Below are 13,236 nucleotides of genomic sequence, written 5' to 3'. Positions count from 1 at the left end.
GGAATACCCCAAGAGCTCAGTGTGTTGCAGGCAAATTTCTCACTAAAAGAGTGGGATAAACTCACCACTGATAGGGCCCTGGAGTGGGACCTGGTGGAGAGGGAGGGCCCAGGTCCCCATACACCACCCCATTAACTCTGAAAGGGGCCTTGGGGGGGCACTACTGCTGTGACTATGGACTCTGGCCACTAGGCATTACTGCCCTATGAACCAGGGGTTGCTATTGACTGGGGCCATCAGACATTACTGCCTTGTGAACAGGGAGGTTGCTACAGATGTTGGCCTCTACACTGGCCTCTTGTATGGGAGAAAGGAAAGTAAGAGGTCTGGGGACACTATGATACTCATGGGACAAACTCGCACTGAGGGGCCTGAAAGGCTTAAAGCTCTGCCCCAGAGGGGGCTGGGCATAGAGACCCCATGATACTGCCCATTAAATTTCATTTGGTAATGCCTAGATGTTGTGTTATGGGAAGGAGTAAACAGCACTTCCTTCTCTACACCAGTCATTAAATAGACCTCAATCCTATCCCCCCTTAATTGTCTCTTTTCCAAGCTAAAATATCCCAGTCTTATCAATCTCTCCTCATATGGAAGCCATTCAAGATGTGGATGTATAGTAGATTTATACAGAGGCAATATGATATTTTCTTCTCTGATTATCGATCCCTTTCCTAATGATTTCCAACATTGTTGGCTTTTTTGACTGCTGCTGCACATTGAGTGAACATTTTCAGAAAACTATCCAAATGACTCCAAGATCTTTCTTGATTGATAACAGGTAATTTAGAGCCCATCATTTCGTATAGTTGGGATTATATTTTCCAATGTGCATTACATTGCCTTTATCAACGTAACATTAAATTTAATTATCAACATTAAATTGCATCTACCAGATGCCTACTCACTCAGTTTTAAGACACTTTTATAACTCTGCTTGGGACTTAATTTACATATGACACAAAACTACTCAAAATAGTTATGCCACCTTACAATTAGTAATGCTACAGTTTCACATTTGACTTCCTTCAAAACATTTGGGTGAATACTATCTGGTCCTCATGACTTAAGTGTTTAATTTGTCAGTCACTCTTGGTTTTTTTTTACCCTTTTATACTTACCCAGAGATTTTCAACACTTATCTCAACCTCAGAACAAGCAGAAATATACTAGCAGAAATACCCAGCGTTGCCTGGGGAAAATATAGTAAAAGGTGTGATGAATGAACTACATCAATGACATTAACATAGCATATTTCATTGGAAATACTTTTCTCTTATATATTACTTTAAGAAATTAACATAGCTAGTGATGTGCTTACAAAACGCATTTACATTTAACTCATTTCTTGATAACAAAAGGTGTGGTGAATGAACTACGTAAATTATGTTAACCTAACATATTTTATTGGAAATACTTTTTCTTTTATCACAGGGAAAGGATGTGGTAGTTGCGGTTTGTGACACGTATAACAGAAGAGTCCAGCAAATACCTATGATCAGGCGCTACTAAAAGCTAATTAGTGGCCCAACTGGGGCTCTGGGGGACCCAATTTCAATATATAACCAATCCAGTTATTTAAGGTAGGAAATCAGTAGTGTCCGTTCAAAATTTGGTGTTTCTAGCTCTTACTGTTTAAGAGATCTTTCAGGACAAACAAACAAACTTTCAGAAATATTTATAAGTTAGTACAAACTATACTCTTTTTTCCCTGCCTGTCCTTCCAGAACATACTGTATGCATCTATACCAATTCTCCAGTCATGTGAATTACCCCCCCCCCCAAGTTTCTGTGATACCAATTATGTTGTAACTGTGATACTCGCTAGTATTTCTACTTCCTCATGTCGATTCCCCATTCTTCTTGCATGAGTATACAGACATCTAAGTTGCTTATTAAATTTCCTCTTTATACACCTCATCTTTGTCCATGATGTGGGCTGCCCATGCTCCTCCCAGATTCCAGTCCTACACCCAGATAAGTATGTTTTGGACTTACCTGTGGACTTTTGTCTCCTTGCCTAGTCAAACCCAATTTAAAGCCCGCCTCACTTTAGCCAGTCTGCATCAGAAGATGCTCTTCCTCTTACTTCACAAGTGGACCGCATCAATGCTCAGCAGTCCCTCTCAGAACAGGGCGTCATGGTGAAGCCCTGAAATCTTCCTGGCAAAAGCATCCATACAGTGATGTATTTAACTCCAGTATGTTTCTGTATCTGCCTGGGATCCTATCCTTGATGGGAAGGATTAATGAGAATACCTCCTACATCTTCATCACCTTCATCCTCACTCCCAGAGCCCTGTCATCACTTCTGATCTGTTCAGGGTCATGATTGTATCATTAGTGGATAGTGGATGAGCAGCATGGGGGTTGTAATCCGAGCCGAAAGATCCCCGGTAACCCTTCCATACAGAGGCCTGGCAGATAGCACACCTCCTAGGATGCCAAATCAGGCCTGCAGCTATAGGCCTTCTTCCCCCTTAGAAGGGAGTCACTTCTCAATACCTCTTACATATACGTAGAAAGAGGAGTCTAGGCACACCAGCAAGATACCAGTCAAATCCTCCGTCAGAGGTAATAAAGTCTGCCCTCAGATGACAAAGCTTTATCTGAAGGTTGGCCTGCAGCACGGAGATATAAAGCGAGGAGGAGCAGTTAAATCAGTGTGGCTTCAACCCGAGCCTCCTCCCATCAGCAACAGCAGCACTACAGTTTGAATTAAACAGTGCAGGCAGACACATTTGTATAGCTTCCCTGGAGCTTGTTAAATTCAATGGATACTAGGAAAGCTGATTTGTGGACATAACATCCCTCACAAGCTTTCCAGGCACCTGAACTGCATTCTTTAGTGCAGGCAGGGGTCTGTGCTGTCTTACTATTACCCCTGAGAACCACGGTCTGTCTGGAACTTCAAGGCCACTGACTCCCTCCCAGTAGCCACCTTTTCACAACAACAACTTTCTAGGAACCAAGCGCTTGTCCTATCCTAACCCTTTCAGCACTCCCCAGGTCTCTTCATAAATCAATCCCGAAATATGCTTCACTCCCCACATTGAGCCAAGATATGAACAGCAGGCTTGGTGATCCCTTGGATGTTATCCCGAAGCACTTTACTGTGATGCGTAGCACCTCCTTTCCCCAGCCCTTTACCACCCCTCTCGCGACCAGACATAGCGAGAATACACGTGCCACAGTACAGTAATATCAACTTTCATTCATCACTTTTGATTAAACAACATTTTTGGTTACCACCCATTACTTTTTACAACCACTACATGATAGATTATTCAGACTTTTTACAAGGCCTGTGTGACGGACCCAGCGTGGTCCGCACTTACCCCCGAGGGGGGATTGCCCCCCCCCGACACCAGGCGGGCGGGCAGGCGGCCCGGGAGACAGGGACAACCCCGGGCGGGCAGAAGCCCGACGCAGGGAATAGCTCCCTGCTGTGTTCCGCGGAATGCGGGGCCAGCAGCGCCCATGGCAAGCCGGCAGGGAACCCAAGCGGCACTCTGGACGAACGGGGCCGCGCGGGGGCGGGGTGTCGAGCCCCGGCTCGCACAGCAGGAAGTGTGAGGACACCCGGGGGGGCAGGGCCGACGTGCCAGGCGTCCTTGACCGGGCAGTTTGAAAAGCCACTGGGCAGGACGGCTAGAGGTGGCCCCAGGAGGAGCCGACAATGACGACCCAGCAGACAGGCAGAGACACCCTCCCCCCCCCCCGTTGGAGGACGGGCGGACTGAGGCCAAAACTGCCAGGACAGCAGCAGGACGGGGCACGCCGTCGGGACGAACGGGAGCGGGGAGTGGAAGGAGCCCGGGGCAGGGCCCTTTTGGCGCCCGTGGGCAGGTGCATTACGGGGATAGACCCCACCAGTCATGGGAGGGACGCCTTCATTGTTCCCCCAATAAGGGCCCCAGGCTGGGACCCGGTGGAGAGGGTGGGTCCGGGTCCCCCACACCCCAACCCTCTGCATCCAGCCCCAATCCACCCACACGCTCCGTCAAGAGCAGCTGCAACTCGGCGGAGGACGAGTAACTGAAACCGCGCATTAGGAAGCAAAATCCCCTTTTCCCCGCGCCCGACGAGGACCTTACTCCGGATAGGCTGCTGGGTTCCCCCCCCCCCTTCCCATACCTTCTACCTTATTGCTGGACTAGGACCCAGGGCAGGGAGTTCGCTGAACCCCGGTTCGGACCCCCGGCCGGGTGATCACACTCAGCCCTCAGGACATAAACCGGGAATTATAGACGGCGGGTCCGCTGAACCCCCCTACCCTGTTGGGAGGGGGCGCTCGCACCTGTGTAAAGCCGTCACAGCCTGGCCTTGCTTTCTGCTTTAGCTGTGGAACAACAGACTTTGCCAACATTATCTACAGAGGAAGCCCAAAAAATTTGACTTTGACTGGAATACGATACAACGTACCCAAGGAATTCTCTCTTTCCAAATGCTAACCATGGACTTTAGCAATGTGACAGCCATATCCAACTATGAGGCACCAAAAGATATCTACAGAATACAAGGTTTCCTAGGCTTTGCTAACTTCTGTAGGAAGTTCATTAAGAGATTTTCCAGCCTCTGACTATCCCATCAATAACCGTCCCTCCAAGAAACATGAACCCTCTGACTAGTTCCACTGATCATGTTACACAGATCTGGTGTGGCTTTGCTGGGAGAAGCAATGAGTGGTAAGGCAATGAATGTGCAACCATGCTAATCTTCACTGCCTAAGCCATTCTTTCTATAAGAAAGGAGCACACTAAAGCTGTAAGTGTGTTACGGTCCTGTGACTGCACTAACAGTGCATTGCTACTTTGAAGTCTGTGAAGGAAGATTATCTTTCCTCTTTTAAATAAGGCCATCTGTATATTCCAGATGTGACACACTGTATTAAAAAAAACTTCCTGGAAATAGATTCTTAAACTAGCTGAAGCCTTTTAAACATGCTCAAAGCAACAGTCAAATGAAACTGCATATAACAGAAGTGATAAAGTAGTGTTCTTTCTTCTCAGAGCATTTATCCCTTAGTAGTCTTCTATTAAAAATAAAAACAACTCTTGAAGAAATGCTAGGCTATTGTTATCTGAGACATAATATCACCATTCTTAGCATTTTTATTTCAATGTGTTTGGGTAATTCTCTTTTTTACCAGTGGATGCTGCAGCTCTGTTTCACTCCAACAAGCCTATGCCATTGGGTATTTATGCAAACTCAGGAAATTTTATTTCAAGGCGTTTAGTCCTTTTGCTAAGTCTTTGAATTCCTGAAGCTTTATACCAAATCCTCCCGTGGCTTTAAAGCTGACATACAAATTGCAGATTCTCCTTTCTCAAATCATTTGTATTTGAATGTGCTGAGCCTATCTGAGGGAAGGATAAAAACCCACTTCATTTATACTTTTAACACTGAATGAACTTTTTGCTTCAACAAGCTCTTTCTGCATGGTCAGAGTAACTAGTCTTAAAATGAAAGAATATTAACTCTTTAGTTCATTATAAAAAGTAAATGTGTTTGCTCTCTGGACTCTTAACATTTGTTCCTTTCTTCAGCAGACTGTATCCTTATCAATAAACAATAAAAATTTGGTCTTAGATTCTGTGAGTCTTCAGCTTTAACCTCACTTGGGCTCAGGTGGTCAGACTCAGGTAGTGGGGCTCTGGCTTCAGACGGTGACTAGACCCTGATTTTGGCCTTTTCCCTCCATTGCTGTTTTGTGAAATGTGCTTAATTTTATTGTGACATTATTGTATCCATATTTATTGATCAATTAGTGTTTCTCAAACATCAACAAACAGAAAAGTTTTAAGTTGTAAACTTCAGTAGCAAAGCTTACCCTGCAAATAATTATAAAGCAATTCCCAATGTTTGGAGGGTGTCAGAATGTGAGAAATGTAGATTTGTTCTTCAGTAATATCATCTTTCTTATGCAATTTTTTTCCAGTCAGGAAAAATCCTTCCTATAAGTCTGGTATTAATAATTATTAAGGTTCTACTGCACTTCAATTTGGCTGTTGGAGTCTTAACATTCTCTCATGAATACCAAAATAAATATAATAAACAAATGTCACTTTATAAACATATTGCCTCTTCATTTTAAAAACTAATTATAATTCTCCCCTCTCCAGGCCAGACACAAATTCATCTTCTTTTCCCCTAATATTAATGTCCATCAAGCATCCTTTTGTCTCATGAAGATAATTAACTTTCAATTGAGATCTCTAGGACTTGTCCCAGCATAGTTAGTTCACATAAAGTTCAGTCAGGCAACAGTAGCACATGATGGAGCAGCAGGAAGATTTACTCAGATTAAACATATCAATTAGAAATTATTTAGAAGATATATCTGGAAGCAACAAAATGGACAAGCTAGCCTGTTTTATTGCAATAATGAATGGTCTATATCTGACAAGTTTCCAAGTCACAAATGAGTGTCAGGTTTGCTGGCTTCTTTCAAAGGAAGGAAGGAAGGATAAAACTGTGTGAGAGAGGGGGTTGTAAATATTACATTTAGAAATAAACCTTTACTTAGCAAATTCCTTTCTTTGTCTTTCTGAACAGGATTGGTTAGAAGAAACAGATATGATTGGGGTGACATGAATTTGCAAATGTATTGCTACCATCTAAATATTGTTAAATAATGGATTCTAACTTTACTCATCTCAATAAAACAAATAAATCTGTTAATGTGATCCTTTTAAGTTTTTCTATCTTAAATAGGATTCAGACATCAACAAGCTGCAAACAACTTCCAGAACAAAAGGACTATTCATAACAACAATTCATATTCTGTTCTCATGATTCTCAAATCGTGGCACAATTTTTTACCATCATTTGTAACTGTCTGCTGAAAACAGGCACCTCTTACAATGCAGCATAGCCAAAGACCAACTCTGTATGACTGCAGTTTAATTTAAGCAATGATCTTATTACAAACCGCAAAGTAAAAAGGGTGTAGGATGAGGAATACCCTTTTCAACAGAGTTGTAACAAACAAACAGTTACAAAATATATGGCATGAGGGCAACTAGACTTAAGTCCTTGTAAAGTTCAATTTGAAGAAAACACAGCTTCACGGAGAAATACCGTATGCAGAAATCACCAGTCCATCCGTTTCTATGGCTGCAAGCCTTTCCTTCCAGGCCTGGCAATTACTGCAGTGTCTGCATTCCAAAACATATCTTTTCACTGTCCAGATGGGTGTGGAGCACATATTTTGCTACAGTAATCAATAAGAAACAACAGTAACCATGCATTCGAAGGCCATGTACATTCCTTCTTACTGCTTAATCTTTTGTTGTTGTTGGTTTTGTTGGCTTTTCTTTGTTGTAGGAGAGACCAGGAATCCCCTAGTAATTTTTATTTCTCAAAAAAGTCAATATATACTAAAAGTAATGTCAAACCACTTGTGTATGCATGCATGTGCACACGAGGCATGAATGCAGTGAATATAGGCTGGCAGCATCACAACTCACAAGTGCCAGGGTTCTTTTGGTTTTGCCTCTTGTATTTTTCTTAAAATAAAGCAGTGCATTTCTTTCTTTTTCAATCTTTTCCTGCTAATACATTTGCCAACTGATTATAAATAAAACACAGATACTGGGGAATTCCTGATGCTTGTACCTGACAGGAAAATCAGTTTTAAAAGTCAAGTCAGTTGAGAGAGGCAAGGGAGCATAACAACAACTATTTTCAAATTTTCTATAGTGCCTCTGTTTGCTCCATCGTATTTATTTGGATTAAACGTGTCACCATAAAATTAAATTGTTACACAAATGGAATGTCAGTATTATACACACATGTGAAATCCAGCAGCATATGTTAGCCACAGTTAGTTAAGCTGTACCAGCACAAACAGGAGTGGGGGTGGGGGTAATGTAGAAGCATATGCCCCACTCTCGTTCCTCCTGGAATTTTAAATTTGCCCATAATACCCCTCAATTGGGACAGAGTTACTGCCCACTCTGCATAAGGGCTTCTCCTCATGTTACATTAATCCACACATGAAGTATTTAAATTCTAATATACTGTATCTAGTGATACTAGTGTATCACCTACTAACTGGCCTACCACCTGGCATCCAGTAAAAGCTCCTGCAGCATGGATTAATCTAGTCGTCTTTCAAACAATAATACAACATTAATATGTACTAAGAAAGTTGTAGTGTGGGGTCCAAACAAGCCAGTTAGTGCATGACACACTAGTGCACCCTTGAATGTACACCCCTCTGGTGCAGACTAATGCACCATGCAGACAAGCCCTAAATTACAATAATCATCCTTAGTATGGATAAAACAGCTATTCAAGCTTTATGATAACCCCCATGAAGAAGATGGGGACAATATCACTAACCTATTTCACATGTGAGATGCTGAGAGAGAGAGAGACAGAGAAGGTGAAGTTATTTCTCCAGGGCTGCATAGAAAGTCAGGGGCAGGGCCAGGAATAGAATTCAAGAAACCCAATTCCCAGCCTTGCACTATATATCATGCTGCCTCACATCAAGAGGAAAGAGCCCAGATAACTTTGAAATCTCAAGCTGCATTTTTGGAGGTGGCAGACAGAGTTGTTGAGTAATAGCTTTTGGTTTAATGAGGTTTGGGTTTTTTTCCCCCCATCTTCTAACTATTTGGCCCTAAACTATAGTTCAGCACTTTAAAATTCTGAGTGCATTCTCTGAGAAAGAATAATGTAGTAGAAGTCACTGGAGTCAATGTGGTGCCACCCTTGCTCAGTGTCCGAGAAATATGGTAATCTGTTGAATGCCTCTAACTCCCTTTGTGATGTTGCTGTGTGTCTGGGTCTATCCAGATTCAGAGGGGTTTAGACAAAATAGATATAATGCCAACAGGCATAACCAAACCTGTGAGCCTCTACCACACAAGTTAAAAACCAACATGGCTCTCAGTAGAGCAGACTCATTTCTTCTCTCTATAAGTGATCTCAGTGCCACTAGGTGGGACAGTACACCACACCCAGAAGGAATGTGGATTACATACAGGTCTTACCTCCACCTCTCAGCCATAGGAGTTTGAGCAGAAGACTTAGCCAACTCCCCAGCTAACCAACACAGGAAAGGGGAGACACATCCAGTTTACTAAGCATGGATTTCGGTTCCTCCCCATTCATCTTCTTAGCAAGTGAAGCTCTTGAGAGCTCACCTTCTTGCTCTGCACCCCATAATAGTCAAGAAATGCTGTTCTAATAGCTGCCGTGTGAACAGCAGAGCAAATGTGTATTTTGATGAGACAGAGCAAAAACATAGGAAACTTAGTATGGAACAAGAGGGTAGGAGGAGGAAAAACACCCTAAGGATCCTAGTACAGAAAAGGGGAAGAAACGGAGGTGGGAAAATAAGGTCAACATTTTACAATGGTTATTAGTGTTAAAAATTACAAGGTTTTGTTCACTGAGGAATATGCGTGAGCACAGGCTTTGCCATTCTGCACCACAACTATGGTTCACCTAGCCTGGTATCCTGACTGCCTAGGATAGGGGGAGGGGGGGAAAAATCATATGCTTCAGTTAGGTACCTGCATCTTCATTTACACACCTTAAGTGAGAGATGTGAGCATTCACAACTGCCAAATATATTCTATGGGAACTGCAGTTCCTCAGTAGAAAGATCCCTTGGGCCCAGTCACATGTGAAACTATCACCTTTCAACACACGTATTCTTTCCTGTCCGGCACAGGTCACTGTATTTCCTTAGCAATGTTGATGTCTGAGTTCTGGGAATGGAAATACTGGCGGGCACATTTGCGTAATTATTGCAATCTCCTGTTATACTCAACATCATGGAAGCTTTCCTTTAATCCAAATTCCAGATAACATGCAGTTTTTTCAAGCGAAAAAAAAAAAATCAGTGAATTCAAATCTGATTGTTCATTAAAGGTGTTCACATCCTGGAACTCATAGAAATCACCACGTTAATTAAAAAGATACGCTAGATTTAGGAATCTTTATACTACAAGCTCTTCAGAGCAGAGGTTTGTGTTCATCAGCAACAGTTTCAGTAGAAGTAGGGTCCAGAAAAACATCTGGGTACACAACAAATAAGTCTGATCTCAATCAAAGGAACTAAAAATCTGCTGTTATCCCTCTAAAACGTGATGTCAGAAGTTAGGCCCTGACTCAAAGCACTCCAGCACATGCTTATCTTTAAGTAAAAAGTAGTTCCATTGGCACACACATTTAAACAACACATGGATTAAAATGCTTTGATAATTGTAGCCTTAGTTGCCACAGCTACAATTACCTTGCCAGTGTTCTTTGTTCAGCAGCAGCCTCGGCCCATATGCAAAACAGGCCTTTCCCTTGCTAATGTACATTCTTTAGAGATGGGTAGTCTGAGAAAGGATTTTTTTCATCCTTTGATAATAATTGGATATCCTGCCAATGCTCATAAATCAGCACTAAAAACAAAACTGAGTCACATCCAGTGCAATAATTGTGAGGACTCATGGAGAAGGAAAGCATTTTGGAAAGATCTAAACCCTCAAGCTTCAGGACATAAGTCAACCTTAAAATAGTGAGGACAGAAGAAATCATTCCCTATGATCATGCTATTCCATAAATGCCCACTGCCGAGTTTTTTCACTTTCCTCTAAAGCATCTGGTATGCAATCTGGTCACAGATAGGATACCAGACTAAATGGAGCACTGCTCTGCTCCAGAATGTCAGTTCCTATGTTCCTACCTAGTCATCACTCAACAAAAACCAAGAAGAAAGTTATTTTTAATGTTTACTTTCAGCTACTTGAAAATGTTTATAGATTCCCAAATTCCAAGGTCAGAAGGCATCATTGTGATCTTTTAGTCTGACTTTCCGTATAACACAGGCCATCCAATTTCTTCAAAATAATTCCTATAGCACAGCTTTTAGAAAACCATCCAATTTTGATTTCAAAATTGTCAGTCATGGAGAACCTATAGGGGTGGAGAATCTTCTCAACTGGTATTAATGAAATTTACTATAAACGAAATGAAGATGATAATAAATGAAATTTTACTGTAACATAATATATGAGAAAGATTTAGACAGACAGAATAGTTAAGTATCTCAGGGAAGAAACAAGATGGCGCTCCTAACCAGAGAAACAATGTAGAAAGAAACTCTTCTAGTTGTCCTATCAAGATGTGAATGGTGCCTAATGGACAAAGGTGCCTACATAACTTACTATGCTCACCATACATCCACAAATAAAACAGAACAAACTTAAAGGTGAATTTTCTCTCCAGCACAGTAAACAGATCAATGGGAAAGGGAGGTAAATGTAGGTTTGTATGTACTGTAAGATCAACTTTGAGCTCTCATGAGTCTGCCTTTTAGATCAGAATAAATCAAAGCAGTCAGAGGCCTGCAAGAGCTACCTACCAGCTGCTCCACAATCTGGAGACCCAACATTTTCCATAGAGATCCATGTCACAGTGGACATCCTCATCTCTCCTATTCCTTGCTCTGCTTGTGCTTGCTCTGTGCATTCCTTGCTCTGCCTGTATATGCCCCTTGTGCCAAGTCTTGTGGGAGGGCAAATATAGTCCCTGCACCAAGGGAAGTCTCCCTCAGCCTTCATTAGGCCCATTACAGATACTCATAAGAACACAAAAATCATACAGCAGCCAGGTTGAAGGACGGAATCTATCATCAAGATATTGGAGGTAGGAAACTTGTCGTACTGCATGTTTTAAAGAGCTATGTAGGGTGAAGATGCTATGTAAATAATTTCCATTATTACATCTAATAATAAATACAAACAGTTTATATCCAAATCAAACCAGCACTGACACATTTCTTAGTACATAATAATTGTGTATCAGTTTAACCATCCTTTAAAACCTCATATTGGAGACAGTAACTAGCAGAGCTCAGAAATCAGATCAATGGATGAGGAAATTCATAGCAATGGAGAGACTGTTAAAAATGAAGCTTTATGCTTGATTCCATGCTCACAGAAATCATTGGAAAGAATCTCTGACACAATGCACCAACAATTAAGCCTTAAATATACATAACCCCTGAAGAACACCGAGGAGGATAAAATGTGGCCCTAAAGATAATACAAACAAGTAGAATAGAAACACCTGGGGAAAAAAAAGATCAAATTGATTAAAGATTTTGGGAATGGTTGGTGGAGAGGGGATACATCTGTTACAGTAATTAAGAAGATGGAATATTCCAGTTACCTTCCGGTGGTGGGGGAGGAAAATCCTCTGCCTCCATACCACTGTGACTTCTGTTCCTTTAACAGCCCTGTAAGAAAGCACATTTTTAAAGGTAAACATTGTTTCTAGATTTACTGAGGCCTTTTCTTTTATTTGGCAGAATCTCATACTGTAGTCATCAAGTACAATGGTTAAGGTCTTGAGACAAAAGAGAAGGATTGGGAACCCTATTTTCAAAAGGCTTTGGAGCCTGATTTTCTTGCTCAGCATTCACAAGTCGGGTTCAATTTTCTGAGTTCATCTCATTTGGACATAAGAACGTAACAATGGCCATACTGGGTCAGACCAAAGGTCCATCTAGCCCAGTATCCGGTCTGACAACAGTGGCCAATACCAGATGCCTCAGAGGGAAAGGCCACAACAAGTAATCCTTATATGATCCCTCCCCTATCATCCACCTCCAGAGAAACAGAGGCTAGGGCCATTTCTACTAATCCTGGCTAATAGCCATTGATGGACCTAACCTCCATGAATCTATCTAGCTCCTTTTTGAACCCTGTTAAAGTTCTAGCCTTCACCGCACCCTCTAGCAAGGAGTTCCACAGGTTGACTGTGCACTGAGTGAAGAAAAACTTCCTTTTGTTTGTTTTAAACCTGCTACCTATTAATTTCATTTGGTAACCCCTAGTTCTTTACTTATTCCCACAATATAAGAACTTTTTCTTATTCACTTGTGCCACCTGTGCAGCTTTGCTCCTGTCTCCCTGGTCTGCTGGGGGGGTCCAGCAAGGCCGCTGGACCCCCCCCCCCCCAGCAGACCAGGGACACCCGAGCAAAGCCGCCGCCTGGGCGGCTTTGCTCGTTTGCCCGGGAGCAAAGCCGCCCAGGCAGAGGGACCCCTGCCACCTGGGCGGCTTTATCTCCTGTCCCCCTGGTCTGCTGGGGGGCTCCAGCAAAGCCGCTGGACCCCCCCAGCAGACCAGGGGGACAGGAGCAAAGCCGCCCAGGCGGCGGGGGTCCCGCTGCCTGGGCGGCTTTGCTCCCAGGCAAACGAGCAAAGCCGCCCAGGCAGCG

At 42.7% G+C, this 13,236-nt stretch overlaps 1 protein-coding gene across 6 annotated transcripts in view; it reads right to left on the bottom strand.

Moving 5' to 3' along the window:
* Window positions 1-13,236, bottom strand: part of ARHGEF10 (Rho guanine nucleotide exchange factor 10) — a 167,272-nt gene that overhangs the window by 136,731 nt on the left and 17,305 nt on the right. For 4 of the 6 annotated variants that reach the window (XM_075923594.1, XM_075923591.1, XM_075923595.1 and 1 more), the window contains exons 2-3: window positions 12,184-12,250; window positions 7,084-7,216 (exon numbers count right to left, since the gene is read on the bottom strand). In XM_075923594.1, coding sequence (XP_075779709.1) covers window positions 7,084-7,210 — 127 coding nt within the window. In that variant the 5' untranslated portion in view covers window positions 7,211-7,216; window positions 12,184-12,250. The remainder of the gene's footprint in view (window positions 1-7,083; window positions 7,217-12,183; window positions 12,251-13,236) is intronic. The other 2 variants (XM_006137773.4, XM_006137774.4) reach the window with 1 other exon arrangement.

Source organism: Pelodiscus sinensis, chromosome 3 (genome assembly GCF_049634645.1).
Source record: "Pelodiscus sinensis isolate JC-2024 chromosome 3, ASM4963464v1, whole genome shotgun sequence".
In the NCBI taxonomy this organism is placed as follows: Eukaryota; Metazoa; Chordata; order Testudines; family Trionychidae; genus Pelodiscus; species Pelodiscus sinensis.
This window is presented reverse-complemented; position numbering and strand designations above follow the sequence as displayed.